This window comes from Xenopus laevis, chromosome 8L (genome assembly GCF_017654675.1).
Source record: "Xenopus laevis strain J_2021 chromosome 8L, Xenopus_laevis_v10.1, whole genome shotgun sequence".
In the NCBI taxonomy this organism is placed as follows: domain Eukaryota; kingdom Metazoa; phylum Chordata; class Amphibia; order Anura; family Pipidae; genus Xenopus; species Xenopus laevis.
In genome coordinates, this window is record NC_054385.1 from 13,220,686 (window position 1) to 13,240,865 (window position 20,180).

The 20,180-nt window shown below is 44.7% G+C and overlaps 1 protein-coding gene across 2 annotated transcripts in view; it reads right to left on the bottom strand.

Moving 5' to 3' along the window:
• fgd1.L (FYVE, RhoGEF and PH domain containing 1 L homeolog) overlaps nt 1-20,180 on the bottom strand; it is an 85,813-nt gene that overhangs the window by 39,908 nt on the left and 25,725 nt on the right. Inside the window, exon 1 of one of the 2 annotated variants that reach the window (XM_041573183.1) lies at nt 2,890-3,977. The exons of the other annotated variant lie outside the window; for it this stretch is intronic. Coding sequence (XP_041429117.1) covers nt 2,890-2,917 — 28 coding nt within the window. The 5' untranslated portion in view covers nt 2,918-3,977. Of the gene's footprint in view, nt 1-2,889; nt 3,978-20,180 lie in introns of those variants that run through there. 2 annotated transcript variants of the gene reach the window in all.

The following is a 20,180-nucleotide window of genomic DNA, read 5'->3' on the forward strand; positions in this document are numbered from 1 at the left end:
TTTGGCCACCCTTACTTGTGTCTCCCGAATCCTTAATCCAACTCCATTTATCTACCCACAATCCCGTGGGATAGCATTGGCTGTACCCTCTGTACACAGTTGTGTTCCACTCTTCAGTGCTGTGCCTCCAATAAGGGGCAAACTAGAATGGATCAAACTACACCACACACTCTCCATTCTGCCAATTGCAACTGGCTGTGGAAAGGATCAAGCTGCCAATGATGCACTACAACTCCCAGCATGCCTCAGTTGGAAAAGGCTGCTGGGAGGAAAGCAGTCAGTGGTTCTTCCTGATAACATCAAACACCCATGTCAGCAATTAGGAGTTTTCTTTGGCAAAGAGAAAGGCACCAAGTCGGCAGCTGTTCTGCGCATTAATAATTAACTCTTGTCTTAATTATTAAACAAGTGATGAGTCATTTTTCATTAAACTATTTTTACCAAGGGATTTGTAAACTGAACCCCCCTCCACCTAACCGCTAGACGTGATTGTGTAACGGCAGTGATTAAATATGATAAAATCTCTCAGCAATGCCAGGGCACGGTGGATCAGTGCCAAGAGAGACGTTACCCAACTGCCACTATTTTCTAAAAATGCCGGCTGCTAGAATGGAAAAGCAGATTCCAAATAATCTTTGGGGGCGGACATCTGTCAGACTCCATAAAGAGGGGAAATAATTATAATAGCACATTAAACATCTCTGGGCACGCTCCCCCATTGCAGTTAAAAGAACAGACACTCCATGCTGACTGAACAGACAGAGGTAGATCCAACAGGACACAGGCCTTGTGTTATATGGAAGGATGGTGACCCTATAACCTTCGCTGCTCTCTAGAGCATATTTACAGCCTGAGCCATGACTGGTCTCCTAATTCTCCCTGGACAAAAAAGGAATTGTTTGTCCAACCTGGTGCCCTTCAGCTACTGCTGAACTGAAATTCCCATTAACACACAAAAAGTCTTACTGTTGTCATGTCTCTATTTCACTCTTGTTATTCCACCAGCAATTTGCTTTCCCATAGACAACTTACTCCACTGCTACTATAGGCACCATCTCTCCCTACTATTCCTTCTATCCCACAGTCACACTCCCTTCCCAGAGACTATTATCCACTGATACTATAGGCACCATCTCTCCCTACTATACCTGCTATCCCACAGTCACACTCCCTTCCCAGAGACTATTATCCCACTGTTACTATAGGCACCATCTCTCCCTACTATTCCTGCTATCCCACAGTCACACTCCCTTCCCAGAGACTATTATCCACTGTTACTATAGGCACCATCTCTCCCTACTATACCTGCTATCCCACAGTCACACTCCCTTCCCAGAGACTATTATCCACTGTTACTATAGACACCATCTCTCCCTACTATACCTGCTATCCCACAGTCACACTCCCTTCCCAGAGACTATTATCCACTGTTACTATAGGCACCATCTCTCCCTACTATACCTGCTATCCCACAGTCACACTCCCTTCCCAGAGACTATTATACCACTGTTACTATAGACACCATCTCTCCCTACTATACCTGCTATCCCACAGTCACACTCCCTTCCCAGAGACTATTATCCACTGTTACTATAGACACCATCTCTCCCTACTATACCTGCTATCCCACAGTCACACTCCCTTCCCAGAGACTATTATCCACTGTTACTATAGGCACCATCTCTCCCTACTATACCTGCTATCCCACAGTCACACTCCCTTCCCAGAGACTATTATCCCACTGTTACTATAGACACCATCTCTCCCTACTATACCTGCTATCCCACAGTCACACTCCCTTCCCAGAGACTATTATCCACTGTTACTATAGACACCATCTCTCCCTACTATACCTGCTATCCCACAGTCACACTCCCTTCCCAGAAACTATTATCCCAGTGTTACTATAGACACCATATCTCCCTACTATACCTGCTATCCCACAGTCACACTCCCTTCCCAGAGACTATTATCCCACTGGTACTATAAGCACCATCTCTCCCTACTATACCTGCTATCCCACAGTCACACTCCCTTCCCAGAGACTATTATCCACTGTTACTATAGACACCATCTCTCCCTACTATACCTGCTATCCCACAGTCACACTCCCTTCCCAGAGACTATTATCCCACTGTTACTATAGACACCATCTCTCCCTACTATACCTGCTATCCCACAGCCACAGTCCCTTCCCAGAGACTATTATCCCACTGTTACTATAGACACCATCTCTCCCTACTATACCTGATATCCCACAGTCACAGTCCCTTCCCAGAGACTATAATCCCACTGTTACTATAGGCACCATCTCTCCCTACTATACCTGCTATCCCACAGTCACAATCCCTTCCCAGAGACTATTATCCCAATGCTACTATAGGCACCATCTCTCCCTACTATACCTACTATCCCACAGCCCCTTCCCAGAGACTATTATCCCCACTACTATAGGCACCATCTCTCCCTACTATACCTGCTATCCCACAGCCCCTTCCAGAGACTATTATCCCCACTACTATAGGCACCATCTCTCCCTTCTATACCTGCTTTCCTACAGACTGAGTCCCTTAATAGCTTCTGGGAAGCTATTATTAACATGTATTTATAAAACATGTTCTACATAGCTGTACAATAAATGGGTTTATACACTAAACATACAGAATTACATACAAAGCTACCAATAACCGATAAAAGAAAAGAAGAGGGACCTGCCCAAAAGAGCTTACAACCTACAAGCAGAAGGGGTTGAGAAACAAGGGGAGGGATTAACCTCATTGCTACTATAGTAAAAGGTTGAATGTACGATTCATTACTTACATTTTCTTCCTGCCTTCATATAACTGCAATTGCTGCCCCCACCCGTAGAACCCCATGAATTCAGCTTACCTCGCAGGTTGCCCTTGTCCATATACATGAAGAAGGTTGCACACAAGCAGATCCACTGTATAGTGATAGAAAGATATCCCTTGTTCTTCCCAACCAAGGAGGAATGTCACCGTTGTCCAATTCACAAGTCCACCAGTTTTCAACCTTGTTTTGGGCTCATTGTTGCTGAGGGCATCTCTACAAACAGATCAGGCTAGAAAAGCACTGACTGACTTGGATCGCCTCTGGTCTGTTTCCAACATTGCTCACCCACAAGAAATCCTTGTTGACCCTTTAAGTGAGCACTACACTGAACTATTGCCAGCAAAGCTTAACTTAATACAAAAAAAACTGTGGAATCCTGGCATTTCCTGGTGCTTTATAAAATAGTATAGTTTTCCACTGAGAAAAAAAGCTAAATGTATCCAGCAGCTGAGCATCCAGGCATCGTGGTGCAACCATTGTTACAGAAAAATTACAAATATTTTTAGCTCCATATATCCGTTATTTTTACTCCATTCCAACAGGCAACCTCCTAATTTCCCTGGATTCTGTGTGTGCACAATCCAATGAATCCAAAGAGATTTTTCCACTGCTTGACTGGCACGATGCCCCTTGCCGGAATGAAGGAAAATCCTAGGAGAGCAGACCAGTCAGTGGGTCTGAGAGTATCAATTAATGAGGTTGACCATCTAAGGTTAAAGACCAGTAATAAACCTGGAGCCCAGCACTTATTCCCAGTGATCTTAACCCAGTCACATGTCGTTGCAGTCCGCTTCTGGCTCGCTAAAGTCCACGTTACACGGCCCACGGAGATGTGCTGATAGTCCCTCCATCCAAATGGCAAGTTCCAGGACAATCCAAGTCTTGGGGCTCCGTGTGTCACTTGTTGGAAGCCCAGGGCCAGCACCTCCGCTGGCTTCAGTTTGACAGGGACAGGATGTGGGGGGGAATTTTGGCTCCTGTCCCAAAATCTTCCCAGGAATCCTCTGCAAATCTGGGAATCCAGGAACTGAGTCTTGGAGCTTCCCCCTCCTCCCTTTCTGGCAAAGCACTGCCCCCTCACAGCTTTTCGCTCATTTTTGCACCCACTGTAATTTTAGCTGCACGCTCCCCTCCCCAAACAAACCCCCCCTCCCATTCAAAAAGCATTTCCATGGCAACTAATAAAGGCCTTACAGGACAGTGCTAACGAATGAAAACACTGCAAAGCCTGGAAGGCGGAATCACAGCTTTGTGAGAAGGGGGAAGAGAAGAAGTATAGTGGGAAGGCGAAGAGGAGGAGAGTGGGGAGGGGAGGCGTGGAAACAAGGGAAGGGGGGTAAAGAAGACAAATATAAACAGTGGTGTAACTAGATGTTACTGGGCCCCCACAGCACATTCATTTTAGGGCCCCCAACTAGGGTTGCCACCTCTTCCAGGAAAAAATATTGGCCTTCCTATATTTTTATCTTTTTTACTATTAATTACATTGGGCTCAAGGCGGCAACCCTACACCCAACATATCCAGAGATTGTCCTGTTTTACCAATAAATGTTAAAATTGCTCATTATTTGGACCTCCTGGACCCCCTATGCCTCCTGGGCCTCCCTGCAGCCGTAGGGTCTGCTTCCTCTATAGTTACGCCCCTGAATATAAATATGAGAGGACGATTAATCCATTCAACAATCATCGATAGACTGTTTGAGTGATTCTTCTGCAGTGTTGTCCTTGTTAGACGTGACCTAGGGGCACAATCTGGCCAATGGAACTATGCCCCCCAGGGAAATTATCTAGGGCTATCATGTAATTGAACACAGGTGCCCTGGCATTGACCCTTCTCTGTAACGACATGGGGCAGTGATTATGCCTGTGCCTTCCAGGCAAGGGGTAATTATATGGAAAGATAAAGTGGGACTAGAGCTACTGTATATACACAAGCCATGTGAGAGCTCAGCTGCTATACTGTAGTGAGTGTGTGCATGTGTCTGGGTGCCTGTCTGTGTGTGTCTGTCTGTATGTCTTCCACAAGCAGACGCTGCTCACCACATCGCTCAACATGGAGACTAAAATCTCCCAACTTTGGTCTGCCACGACCACACACACGCGGGGCTGTGCCAGGGCTGCTGGAATGATTTTATCTCCTTCAATCACATTTTCCAAGCCAGTACGTTCCCCAACGTAGCCTTCGCCCCGGACCCTTAATGATACAAATGTAATTTGATTTCTGAGCGAATCTGACGGCTGCAACCCTGGGGACCGGATTATATTCTGCGTGAATGGATCTCTTAAAGGGACACACACCGTCACAAAATCAACACTTGCTGCCATATGTTGCATTGGGCTTGTAGAACCTACAGTAATTCAGCAGAGTGTAATACATGTGATATTGTTGCCACTTAAGATGTCGATTTAGCCCCTTCAGGCTGAGTTGGCAGTTTATGCCATGTTCGGGTGCTCCCTGGTAAGCAGTGTGATAGATATCTAACCATTATCGACTGGTTTTAAATACCTTCAGACGGAAAAATAATCAGCATTCTACAGGTTGCATGCGAGACTTGTCTAAGCGGGTATGGGTCTTGGGTCATCATGAGTCAGATTGAGGATCTCAATATCATGATGAGTTTTCAGTAACAGAACCTCTGGTTTCATGGTGGCCTGTGGGTAGTGAGTTGGGTTAGGAATAAGGCAGTTGCGGGTCAGGTAGTGGGTGCAGGAATGTAAACATGTGGGTTGTTGGGTCCAGAAGCCAGAAACTGGACTGAGCAAGACTCTTTCATAAAGACAAGCATTAATTAATATATTGTGTTGCTCGGGCGCCAGATGCAGAATAATAACTAGAGGAAAATCTTTGTAAGGTATCTCTGAACCTTAAGGAGCATGACCTGTATCACAGATACACAGTGGACCTTTGTAAAGACCCCAAATGGGCCTTCTACATTCCTCAGCAGCTACTGGATCTGCCATTACAACTGGTAGCCTTAAACTGGCCATAGATGTTGAGATTTTTAAAAGATCAGATCCTGATCGTGAGACCACGATCTTCTCAGAACGATCGTACGATCGTACGAATTTACCATCAACTAAAAAGACCAATTTACCAGGAAAACAAAGGGGAGCTGCCTGCTTGGCCCTGCAAACATAGAGAGATTGCACTGGGACCGACAAAGATTTTTTGACCTGGCCGATCAATTTCCTGACAGATGTCGGCCGAAAAATCGTAAGATGTACGATCATTCGAATCCCACTAACCACACGATAATTGGTCGGGCTTCCCTAAAATCGGTCGTTCGGCAAGAAGAATCGTCGCGTCTATGGGGAGCTTAACCCAAACTGCAGCAACTGATTGCTGAGACATGATTACTCGTAGGCCAAGCCTCTACATCTGGTGTGTAATGTTGTATTGATTGAAAACAAAATCCCCTAAAGCTGATAGAATGGAGGCAATTAAAAACATGCAAACCTATAAAAAGATAATGTGTATTGCCCAGACTGATCAGTAATTGTACAGGCAGCTATAGCTGAGACCTATTCAAATGCAAGAGAACAATTCCAGGAAAGGGCTTGTCAGACCTGTTCCACCCCCTCAAAATTCTACACCTTTCAAAGGTAAGGCATTTACAATCCTGCCCTATTCATATGCACATTTGTGTTCTAAACCAACATACAGATGCCTTCCACTGCATTTACTGGAAAAAGGAAAGAAAAAACATTTCCCTGGGCAGTCATAATGGTGACAGGGCCCAGGGGAAAAACAAAGTTACTTCAAATAGGACTGTAAAAACCTATCACTCTCTCTTATATTTGCCAGTGTCATACAGGGCCCAACAACATCCCAGAGACTATTATCCCACTGTCATACCTCCCAACTGTCCCTTTTTCGGAGGGACAGTCCCTCTTTTGACAGCTCAACCCACAGTCCCTCATTTGTACTGAAAAGTCCCTCTTTTCTCTGCACTGAACAGCCAGAAAAAGAAACAAAGTTTCTCACTTAATTGGCTTTTAGCAGAGAGCCCAGAACAGCTAACAGGTGCAAATAAGATACTTTGTAACAATTTTGAGACATAAAAACACACTTTAGATAAGGAGAAATATGTTCAAACTTTCATAACCTGCCAAATTTTGTAAAACAAACATGGTAATTAGGGGGTGTGGCCACAGAAAGGGGTGTGGTCAAAAATTACTGCGCTACATGTGGAAAAATTTTTTTTTTCCCTCTTTTTACTTCCAAAATGTTGGGAGGTATGCACTGTTACTATAGACATTATCTCTCCCTACTATACCTGCTATCCCACAGTCACACTCCCTTCCCAGAGACTATTATCCACTGTTACTATAGGCACCATCTCTCCCTACTATACCTGCTATCCCACAGTCACACTCCCTTCCCAGAGACTATTATCCACTGTTACTATAGACACCATCTCTCCCTACTATACCTGCTATCCCACAGCCATACTCCCTTCCCAGAGACTATTATCCCACTGTTACTATAGGCACCATCTCTCCCTACTATACCTGCTATCCCACAGTCACACTCCCTTCCCAGAGACTATTATCCACTGTTACTATAGACACCATCTCTCCCTACTATACCTGCTATCCCACAGCCACACTCCCTTCCCAGAGACTATTATCCCACTGTTACTATAGGCACCATCTCTCCCTACTATACCTGTTATCCCACAGTCACACTCCCTTCCCAGAGACTATTATCCACTGTTACTATAGGCACCATCTCTCCCTACTATACCTGCTATCCCACAGTCACACTCCCTTCCCAGAGACTATTATCCCATTGTTACTATAGACACCATCTCTCCCTACTATACCTGCTATCCCACAACCACACTCCCTTCCCAGAGACTATTATCTCACTGTTTCTATAGGCACCATCTCTCCCTACTATACCTGCTATCCCACAGTCACACTCCCTTCCCAGAGACTATTATCCACTGTTACTATAGGCACCATCTCTCCCTACTATACCTGCTATCCCACAGTCACACTCCCTTCCCAGAGACTATTATCCCACTGTTACTATAGACACCATCTCCCCCTACTATACCTGTTATCCTACTCTCAGAGGCTATTATCCTCACTACTTCTATAGGCACCATCTCTCCCTACTATACCTGCTATGCCACAGTCCCTTACTAAAGGCTATTATTCAACTGCTACTAGTTGGCCAGATTTTCCATTTTTGTGCCAAAATCAGCCGAGCGTGTTTGCGCTAGAGTCAACACAAGAACAGAAGATGAGGCTAATACCTGCTTGGGGCTGATTTTCAGCCTGTGTATTTCAGGCTCCCGTGTGACACTAGCCTTAATGCTCTGCAATCATTGTGTGTGTTCCACTACAGACTCTCATATAACACTGCACATTGTAGTCATTTAACATAATAACAGCTGGTTACAGATAAGGGTGTTTGCAAACCATGTTTAATTTCTTGGTTAAAAAGCTGATTATATCCAGCAGATCCTTAAGGCTATACATGGGCAGATTTTGTCATCTGAAACGACTGATTTTTGCACAGTTGTCTAGTCGGCGATACATTGATCGGGTGCAAACGATTGTATTGTTCAGACAAAATCAGCCTGTGTATGGCCAGCTTCACAAATGGTCTCCCTTTGTGGCCATACTAATACAGTTACTTACAGTTACAGATAATCTAATAGCAAATCTAGTCACTAGCCTCTTAAAACAAAATGTGCTTATTGTTACACAAAGCCAGAGGGCACACATTACCCTAGGACAGCTCTGCACATAAATACGGCTCATCAGTAGCACTGGTTGTTATCAGACAGATAATCTTTAGTTTACAGGAATTGAACGCAGGCTGCCTAGTAATTCGCTGTAACTCATAGGGCAGCTTTCCTCCTACACCTTTCTATTCTCTAGACTGCTGGCTACACTGGCAGATTTACTCTTTTCGAAGGCCACTTAGGCTTAGTGGGTTATTTACTAAACCTCAAATGCCAAAAACCAAAAAAAATCCAGTTTTTTTTTGTATAAAACCAAATTTTTAGTGGAAAGAAAAAAAACACAAATTTTTGGCATTTATTATACTCCAAGGATGGAAAAAAGTCAAAATCCGGCATCTCAGACCTGCTGAGGTTGTTTATACTGTAGGTCAATGGGAAAAGTTCCAATTATATTTATGCGCTGAGTTTCGTACAATATTCTGAACATATTGTGGTTTTCAGGCAAAAATAATAAATCTGAATTTTCGGGTGGAAAAAACATAATAAAATTCAAAATTTTCAGGGTTTTTTTTCCCGCAAATTTTTTTCCCGGAAAGTGTATCGATAAATAAGGCGAAAAAAACAGTAGGGATTTGGTCGGAGTTGTTTTCAGAAGAATTCGGACTTTGATAAATGGGTGTCCCCATGAGCAGATCTGTGCCTAGGGTTAGGCTGGACACCAGGAGAAAACCTGTTGCGCTCTGCTGAGTCTGACTCTGTCTGGGCCTGATTTGGCTACCCACATGCTATGCAAAATCGGGCTGATCCCATTGCTGACTTTATCCATTGGCACCTTCGGAGGCCTATAGAATGAGGACCACATCAACATGTGCAAATGCTGCTGTAAGATGCCAAAGACTTGTGGTAGTCATTGGCCCAGTGGTGGGCTGTTTGGTCTCCTGTGTATTTGAAAAACAGGGACTATTTTGAATCTCACTCTGGCCCTGTGCATGATTGATATCTGGTAGTGATGGGCGAATAAATTCGGCAGGCGTGAATTTGTAGAAAATTTTCTAATTTTGCCACCAGCGAATAAACTGCAGCAAATATTCGCCAGTGTTTGGACGGGCGTCGGGAATACAAGCTTGCATCAAAACTGTCGTACGTCAACATTGTTTGGACGTCCATTGACTTTAATGCGGGCAACAAAATTTAGTCGATCGGCAAAATTGGTGCGAATTGACGTGGGAAATTCATGAATTTTTCTGCGAAATTCGCCCATCACTGATATCTGGCTTATCTCTCCAACCTTCAGATCATTCATTGGGGCCTACAGGGACCCGGAAGGTATTGCATCATTGTGCCAATGTGTTTCTAGTGTTTCTAGAATATTTTCAAACCTGCCCAACTGATATCTGCCTGATTTTCAGACAGATACGCTACCTGCTAGTGCAGACACACAAGTGGGCAGAAGAAGAAGAAGGCAAGTCATTGACAAATTATAAAAAATAAACAATGAGGACCAATTGGAAAGTTACTTAGAAGTAGCCATTCTATAACATACTAAAAGTTAACGTAAAGGCGAACCACACCTTAAACTCTCAAAACGGTGTAGCAGCCAGCCAAAACTCCAATTTCCACAATGTCTTGCTTACTTAATTACAGGTCTGTTAGCTAATGCAAGGCATTGTAGGAGCTACATTGTTTCAAGAGTTAGGATCCGCAGTGCAGAAGACAGACAGTGCAATTACAAATAAAGTTAACATAAAACATAAAGGGAGTGGCAGTTTTAGAACTTGTTAGTTCTTATACAAGGGGTGATCATCTTGAATACCATGATCTGTAGTTAATCGACACTTCCCAGGATGATCTAACAGCATGTGGCCACTAAAGGGTTGTGGGAGATGCAGTTCAGCAACAACTGGGACACAATTTGGGGAGGCACAAATTCCTTACAATGCACAAGAATTGTGAAGCAAAGAGGGAGGAAGTGGAGCATGAATAATGGAGTTGTGCTTTCCAGCCGATTAACTGGCCCCACAGGGGTTTTATAACTTGCTGGTGCCTGAGGGTTTCACGCAATTCTGCTCGTATCTTTTCAGGCTCACAAACCATGTAAGGAGATCATAAAATCAGTTTTTTTTTTAAAAAAGGGGCACAATGTGACATGCACGCTTGGGCTGCCCAAAGAGAAAATGTTTTGTTGTACCTTTTACTGAACCCACGTGCCCCCCTCCCACCCTGTTTCCTGTCCAGTCCCTCCTAAGACCCTTATAATAGGAACCCCCTTGTCTTGCCATGTGCTCTGGGCTGTTACTATATTTAACTCCATTGCAGAGGCTGCTGCTGCCTCCTGGGATATCACTGGCTATTTAGTACACATGGGCAAAATGCAAACAGAAGGGCTGTCTGTTACTGCTCACAGCTCGGCTGCCTCTCACTCCATCTGTCTTGCCCTTAGCAGCTGATCATCTCATGTCAAGGACCAAAACATAATTCTTGTTCAGTATCAGACAGGCAGCCAATGTTATCTGATGATTGGTCTAATCAGTGACCAAACACTGGCCAGTATCCCCTGCATCAGACTTCATGGATACCTTTCAAGCAGTCATACGTTTATATACGTTCCTGATTTGTTCATTTCAGCTGATCAGTGTCAGACTGGGCATCATAGAGCCCAATACTAAATGCATACCTCCTAAATGTCCCGTTTTCCACGGGACAGTCCCAATTTTGACAGTTTAACCCGACTTTCTCTTTGATCTCATGCACTGATCAGCCAAAAAAAGATACAACGTTTCTAATTTAATTGAGCCCAGTATACTCAGCAGCTGCACTGCACTTAGATACATTTGTAACAATTTAAGATAAGCAAAGAAACAATTGTAACAACAAGGTCTCTTGGGGAAACTGAGACTTGCAGCTAAGGGCAGGGGCACATGGGCAGATTTGGGGAGATTTAGTCGGCTGGCGACTAATTGCCTCTTCTTCGGGGCGACAATCTCCCCGAACTGCCTTCCCCCTGCTAAAATTAAAAATCGCCTGCGGCAATGCACTTGCGGTGCTTCGATTTCCGAAGTCGCCTGAAGCTTCCTCATGAGGCAACTTCGGAAATCGAAGCGCCAAGAGTGCCATTGCGCTGGCATTTTCTCATTATAGCAGGCGGAAGGCAGGGGGAGGCAGGTCGGGGAGATGGTCGTCCTGAAGAAGAGGCGATTAGTCGCCAGGCGACTAAATCTCCCTGAATATTCCCGTGTGCCCTGCCCTTAAGGGCAGACACACGCTGCTATTTCGGGAGATTAGTCACCCAGCAACAAATTGCTTCTTATTCTGCCTTACCGCCGGCTAGAATGAAAATCACCTCGTTTTCGGAAGTCACCCGAAGTAGCCTCACGAGGAAACTTTGAGCATCTTTGGAAAGCTGAAGCGTTCCGAGTGCCATCCCGCTGGCGATTTACATTCTAGCTGGCAGGAAGGATTTTCGTGGAGATTAGTCCCCCGAAGAAGCTCGGCGACTAATCTCCCGAAATAGCAGCGTGTCTCTATCCTAAAGGGCAGTTCACCTTCATTAGCGAAACACATAAAAACCACAGATATGTGTTCCAACTTTTAGGCCCATGACCGTAGCCTTTGAAACTGTGTAGAATAACTCTTCTCCAGCCAAAAGTCCAATTTCCACAATGTCTTGCACACTTAATTGTAGGAGCTACATTGTTTCAAGAGTTAGGATCAGCAGTGCAGAGATCAGACAGACAGTGCAATTACAAATAATGCCCAAACCTTCACAACCTGTCAAAATTTGCAAAATGAACATGGTAATTAAGGGGTGTGTCCACACAAATGGGTGTGGTCAAAATCTTTTTGTCCCTCTTTCTATTTCCAAAATGTTGGGAGGTACAGTATGTAAATGTAATACAGCTTATACAGATTTATGTTGGAAATAGAAAGGCCTAATGAAGAGTTATCTCAGACTGGACCCACTGGAAGATCCTCTGGTACACCAAAGGCCTATTGACAGCAGGGGCTGACAGTTGGAGTAAGTAAAAAGTAGCTGCAGCTCCTCTTTGTTATCTGCCGATGGAGGGTGCACTCGTCGACATGGTGCAACAGCTTATCATCTGCATTTGGACATAATCACAAGATGATCAGCAGGCACATTCTCCTCCATGCCCCCAACAGGGCATAGGCCCATCCAGAACCCTGGTAGGCAAGTCTGACACTTCCTAAAGGTGAAGTCCTGGAGAAGTGGCAAAAAAAACCCTTACAGTACAAGTTTCTTATGTACCAAATGGTCTCACTGTGATATGGTCATATCTAGTACAAAGGTGCAGCACTCAAACTACCACACTCAAATGCAAGAACAAAATAAAGGGCAACTTCTGTCTGACTCAACTGCAAAAAGGTCATTTGTATAGATGGCAAACAAACCCAAAGCAATCCAGACGGTGACGTCCTTCTCTGAAAGCTAATAAACAAGGGGGGGCTACTTGTTTCCTACTAGTTGCCCAGAATAATTACTTTGCTGCACATTTGCATTTATACACACCGACGACAGCTGCCATATTGATTTCCCCAGAAGAGGTATTCCCCATTGACTGCAACAGAATAGCACAATCATTAAATGACCGCTCTGCAATTATACTGAATGTCTATGGAGAATGGCTCAGCTGAGGCACGCCATCAATCAACACCCATTCATATGTATTGCTGCTAAAATGCAGATGTTCTGTGGGTGCTCAATATACACTTCCATCACACCGTACTGTCTAATTAATGTAGAAAAAGACAAATTAAATCAAAACCTCTTCAACTTGTAAAGTATATTTAGCTTTTAATGCAATTTAGTCTTAAGGTGACCATACACAATAAGAAAAGTAAAAAATATTTATTAGGACATGTATAGCCTAATGCATTTCATGCCAAATGGCAACTTACTCATAGGCTAATGGTCCCACCCTGTAGAAACCCTGTTTGGACCTAAGTGTTCTTGAAATGCCAGGACCTATTTTGAATCCCAGTTTGGACCTGCATAAGGGGCACAACTGCACTCTCCCCATTAGAAAGTGCTGGAACCGCTGGCAATGTGCTGTCTGAGGCATCGGTCTCCCTTTGCATCATGGAAGAGACGGCTCTGCTTCAGCCCGCAGCAGCCATTGATAAACTACAAGGTACAAAACAAGTCCTAAAAGAGATGCTTTTACCTTTAGGCTCAGAACTGTATCATTTCCTACCAGGGTCAGAATGGGCCAGCGGGACAACAAGAAAAAACCCGGTAGGCCCCTGGCTCTTGTGGGCTCCGCCTGCCCAGATCAGCACCCAGATGTGCAATTTCCAGGCTCCTTCCTGCTACGACTGCCCGGAAAACGCACGCGGGTCCCATTAGGGGACCCTGGACAGCAGCCCTGGTGGGCCCCAGGCCCCCCAGTCCGACCCTGTTTCCTACATTAGTTATACTGTGCCTTCCTGGCTTCTGGTAGAGCAGGTATGAATTAAAGGGGAGTCAAACAGGTTCAAACTGCTGCATTGGGACCCTGGGAGAAACTGCCTTGGTTAGCTGCCCACCCAGAATCTGCGGGGTGAAGGATTCGCTACAGGCAGTGGCATAACTAGATATTACTGGGCCCTGCAGCAAATTATTTTTCAGGCCTCCAAAACGTCTAGAAGAATAGTTTTACCAATATTTATTGAAATTGTATATGAATTGGGGCCTCATGTTGCCCCTATACCTCCTGGGCCTCCCTGTATAGTTACACTCCTGGCTACAGGGATGGTGGGCCTTTGTTGTGCAGTTTCTGGTGGTCCCAGATACCCCAGGCCAACACTGCAGTCATTCAGCCTGACTATTGAGCTACTCAGCCCCATTGACAGACGGGTGCCTAGTTACCTAGCTCCATTTATAAGAATAAGCTTTAATGGATATTGGTGGCTCTTGTGTGTTTCAAAGGGAATAAAATACCACCACCCCCAATTGTAAATAATAAGGATAAACAGGTCATGGATTTCCAAGGTGACTTCTCTGATTGCCCTGACATCTGGGCAACCTGACATCAATGAGAGAAGTAACAAAGAAAATCACTTAGTAGCCACCATGGGGGATAGGGAGGGCAGATAGCCAGCTGATTGCCTAGAGGTGCCTTTGTAAGTGGCTACCATAGCTCCACAGCTAATGTAGCAAAACATGGTCATTACAGTGCTGGGCTAAGCTCAGTTATCAGCACCCAGTCCCGGCCTTATCTGAGCCGTTGCTTAGAGACGCTCTAATCTGAGAGTCATGAGCACTCATGGGCAGGCGTAGAAATAACCTTAATATACTCAGCCTGAGATAGCAAGAGCCTATGGTGATATCAAAGCTCGTGGCCTACGAATACAGATAAAAGTGCAGCCATCCACTTTCTTGCCATATTGAGATTTCCTTTTATTTTATTAACGAATGCCCCACTGTCGGTGTGCAACAGACCATGCTCATTACCCTCTGGTTCAATCAGTGTGCATCACAGTTGTGTCAATGGGACAATAAAGCAATCATTGCTTGAACAGCGGTACTTATTAAGCTAATAGCTAGTGTCATTCCTATTGCTCCAAGAATGTGAGGCAGCAGCTCATTAACTCCATGTTATCATTATTTATAGTACATCCAATGCACTGATCCATGCTATTAAATCTGCCTATATATAACCCCTAGTAAACTCATATTTATAGTAAGGATCTCTAAGGTCACATACACACTGCAAGCTTCTTATATAAGTCTAACGGCAGTCTTACAATTTTGTCTGGCGGTTTAGCTATTTTGACTTGTCATCCGACTATTTGGGCATCTTTTTCCACAACCAGTGGCGTAACCAGGGCCGCCATCAGGGGGGCATTGTGGGGACAACTATTCTGGGCCCAGTGGCTTCTAAATGTTAAGGCGTGCTGTGCTTCCTGGATTAGCCGGGCCCTCCTTGAGTCGCCGAAGTAGGAGCCGAGCCAAGCCGAAGTAGGAGCCGAAGCCACTGCCAAAGTAGGAGCTGAGCCGACAGAAAGAGCCGGGAAGAAGAAAGGTAATTTGCACTGAACACCAATGGTGCTTTTTTAAGCCCTGACCACTATTATTTTTTTTAACTCTACCCTGGCCACCAATGTTTTATTAAAAACTTTTATGGGAAGTGGCCTAGTCACCAATGTTTTTTTTAACTTGTAGGAGGGCCTAGCCACCAATGTTTTTTTTTACTTGTAGGGGGGCCTAGAAAATATTGTCGTACAGGGCCCGTGAATTCTGATGTCAGCCCTGAGCGTAACTATAGAGGAAGCAGAACCAGCTGGCAGGGGTTCCTGGACTGCAGGGTTGGCTTCCTCTATAGCAGGGGTCCCCAGCCGTTTTTACCCGTGAGCCACATTCAAATGTAAAAAGAGTTGGGGAGTAACACAAGCATGAAAAAAGTTCCTGGGGCTTCAAATAAGGGTTGTGATTGGTTATTTGGTAGCTCCTATGTGGACTGGCAGCCTACAGGAGGCTCTACTTTGCACTATACTTGGTTTTTATGCAATTAAAACTTGCCTCCAGGCCTGGAATTCAAAAATAAGCTCCTGCTTTGAGGCACAGAGCAACATCCAAGTAGAGAGAAACATGTTGCTTACGAGCTACTGGTTGGCGATCACTTCTCCATATCATTAACATCTCCAATTCCTGCTGTTCTCCTTCTTAAGGCTAGGCCAGACGGGGCCAAAATCAGCCTGCTGAAAGCTGCAGGCCGATTTCAGACCCTCACAGTGAGCAGTAGCCTCTTCTTCTTTTCTGTTCGGAATCCTGATGTCGACTCCAGCAGTAACACACTTGGCGGATTTCGGTGATGAAATGCACGACTTTCCATTTTGTGCTGAAAAAGCCGCTGAGAGTGTTTGCACTGGAGCTGACACAAGGGTTCCATATGAGAAAGATAAAGAGGATACTGCTCGTCCTAGCCCATGGTCGGACTGGGGGGGCCCGCCAGCGCTCCGCTGCAGAGCGTGTGCGCATGCGCGCACTAAGTTTTGCTGCGACCGCGGCAAAAGGGAGGTTGCCGCAGGAAGTATCCTGCAAATCTGGGTGCGGATCTGGGCCGACGAGGCCCACAAGAGCTGGGTCGCAAAGGGAGGAGGGTTTCGGGCAGGGGATGTCCAATGATTTATTTGACGGGGGCCTGGCGCTATCTTGTTACACCACTGTCCACAGTGACCAAGACCACCTAGCAATACTCAACCTGAAGCTGACTAAGTGGATAGCATGTTCCCACCCACCACCTAGGAACAAAGTAGGATCCCGCACACCCAACAGGTAACAACAATATGCCTGGTGCTCACTGGCAGAGGTTCGGCAAGCCCCACAACAGAGTACAGCAAAGGAATTCCAACGGCACACAGGACTGAGAAATCTTCAAAAATGTATTATAATGCGGAGTGCGATGCATCGCACTCCACATTATAATACATTTTTGAAGATTTCTCACAGTCCTGTGTGCCATTGGAATTCCTTTGCTGCCCACCCACCACCACCATGAATAAAGTGCTGTATGTGTTCGGCAGCACTGTATTTATGAGGGGGGGGGGTCTGAGGTGTCCCCCATTCTCATCCCCTAATCTGCATATAGGGGACGCATTTAGGAACGCAAGTTAGCAGGGCCTACGGTGCAGTAGTAGGGTGGTGCAGTTTCCAGCAGAGCACTGCCCCATAGACAATGGAACCGGAACCGGAGGAGTGAGTGATGATTGACATCTTGGGGGGACATGGGAGGGGCGACTAATGACAGCAGTGATGATCATCATGGGATTGGGGTGACAGAGGTGTGAGTGACAGCTTGTTACTGTTCTGAAATCGGAGTCATGTATCGGCACCCGGAATGGTTCGGGTGTCGACAAGAAAGAAGGCGCATGCCAGCGTATTGGCTTTCATTTTTTAGCTGGCCCCGTGCTGCCTCCCATGGGGTCAATAAGAGAGACACAAAGGTGCAAAATCACTTGCATCCATGGTCTGGTTGCCTTCTGTACCTAGAGCACACGTTTGTTACTGCCATTTTTTGGTTTCCGGATTCTGCGTGTCCACCACCTACATCTAAAAGCCATAAAACGGACAGCAGGAGTACAATGGAGCAAGCTTTTAATAGACCTCTCCAAAGATAAAAAGCAGTGTATCCATACGTCCTGACAGTCTGGAAATTCCATTATATACATCTTTATGGAATGTAGCGCCAGTAACAGGACCGAGAACTGAGTCGTTACTGCCAGCTCTGCATTGCTCCATCCAACAGCACTTTTTTTTTCTTCATTTCCCCCAATGTGACATGTGGAAAGTATTAGAGAGCTAAAGCAGCTATTTGCTAGAGGAAAGAAAAGCTACTTGTGAGCAGATTCAGTTTTTTAGTTGCTAAACAGCTTAGGCTAGCATTTCTGGAGAAGGCCTGGGGTTACGGGGAGGAAACGCTACCTGAGGCACTCAGCATTCAAGGCATTTGCAGTTGTGTGGGGAAGGTTCCAAATGAGAAATTGACCCATCTACTGCTAATTAAGAACTTTCAGCATCCCATTCACTGGCTGCCTACATGGCATTTATACATACAGTATATAATACACAAGAGCCATGAATTTGCCGTAAATTATAACCTTATAAGACACAAGAGCCATGAATATCCTGTAAATGATATCCTTATAAATGGTGCTTAGTGATGTTATCCGTTATAATCAGAGCTTAATGATTTCTGTCACGACTCATTGAAACGTGTATTATAATAAATAAAGTACCCCCTGTTGCAAAATATGAGGATATTAATAGACACCTCTGCGTTCCATGACCTGTATAGAAACACCCAGCCTTTGCCATTGTGTTTTTATATGGTCATGAAACTCTTCGGTAACTTAAGCTGGCCATAGACTCAAAGATCCGCTCGTTTGGCGACATCTTTCCCCGATATGACACTAACGGCATGGCTATATCGGGGGTAATCCGACCCTTCGGCCTAATTATGATATGCCAAGGGGCTCAGACGGGTCGGTCGGTTAAAAATCAAACCTTCCCGTTCAATATCGTGGCCAGATATCGATCAGGAAGAGTACCCCCTCTTGTAAAATCTAAGGATACAGTAAAGGTGGCCATACACGGGCAGATAAGCTGTCAAATTGGTCCAAACAACCGATATCTGTAGCTTTATCCGGCAGTGTATGGCCACCTTTACTATATCCTTAGATTTTACAAAAGGGGGTACTTTATTCACTATATAATACACAAAAGCCATGAATATCTAGTAAATTATATCCTTATAAATGGTGACTAGTGATGTCATCAGTTACAAACGGTGAATAGTGATGTCATTTTTGTCACATGACTCACTAAAACTTGTGTAATTATAATAAAGTACCCCTTGTTGGAAAATATGAGGATATTAGAAGTAACCTCAGAGTTCCATGACCTGTATAAAATTCATATGGTCATAGAACTCCTCGGTGACTTATAATATCCTTATATTTTACAATAAGTGGTACTTTATTCAATATATAAGTGTTGCTTAGTGATGTCATCAGGTATAGGTGCTGCTTAGCAATGTAATTTTTGTCACGATTCACTAAAACTTGGGTATTATAATAAATAATGTACCCCCTGTTGTAAAATATGAGGCTATTAGAAGTCACCCTGGAGTTCCATGTGTATAAGCTCCCTCCACATCCACCTTCCATGTTTACATCAGAGCAGGAACCAGGGGTAGGCAGAAGAGGCCGGTGACTAGGGCGCAACGGCACAATGCATGTACCTCTTCTTAGTTGGGCCCTTGTCCCCTCACGGGGTGCTGGTTGTTAAGTGCTCCCCAAAATTAGAGCAAGAGCATGCCTAGGGCCAGGCCTTGGTGCATATATACATCAATGATCTTGGGCACGAGGCTGGGGGAAAGTGATCCTTACCCATCTGCAGACAACCTAAACCCACCGGTGATCACAGGGGTCACTGATTTCAGCAAACAGCTGGACCAGTTTAGTTTTTGACTAAGCCTATTTTTGTGGGCACATCCCCTAATTACCATGTTCATTTTATAAAATTTGGCACGTTATGAAAGTTTCAACATATTTCTGTGTTTTTTTTCAGGTACTGCAGTTTTGCTAATGAAGGTGAATTGCCCTTTAAGCTGTGAATCTAACTTTTCCCAAGGGACCTGTTATCTTATATTGTTACACTTACTTATTTGCTTATTCACTTGATATGAAGGAGGCCACAAACATCCGCAGTACTGTGCTGCAACTTTTTATTCCAAATTTCAAGGTGGAATTTGGAATAAAAAGTTGCAGCACAGTACTGCGGATGTTTGTGGCCTCCTTCATATCAAGTGAATTGTCGAATATTTGGCCTTTACGGTGTGACCTAACTAAGAAGGTGAGCCCACTAAACAAGAAGTGAAGGGACGTGCTGGGAAAACTGCATAAGATTTACTTATTTGCTTATCTCGAAATTGTTACAAAAGTATCTTATATGCAGCTGTGGCTGTTCTGGGCTCTCTGGCCAAAAGTCAATTAAGTTAGAAACTTTGTTTCTTTTTCTGGCTGTTCAGTGCAGAGAAAAACTGGACTTTCTAGTACAAACAAGGGACTGCGGGTTGAGCTGTCAAAAGAGGGACTGTCCCTCTACAAACGGGACAGTTGGGAGGTATGCCA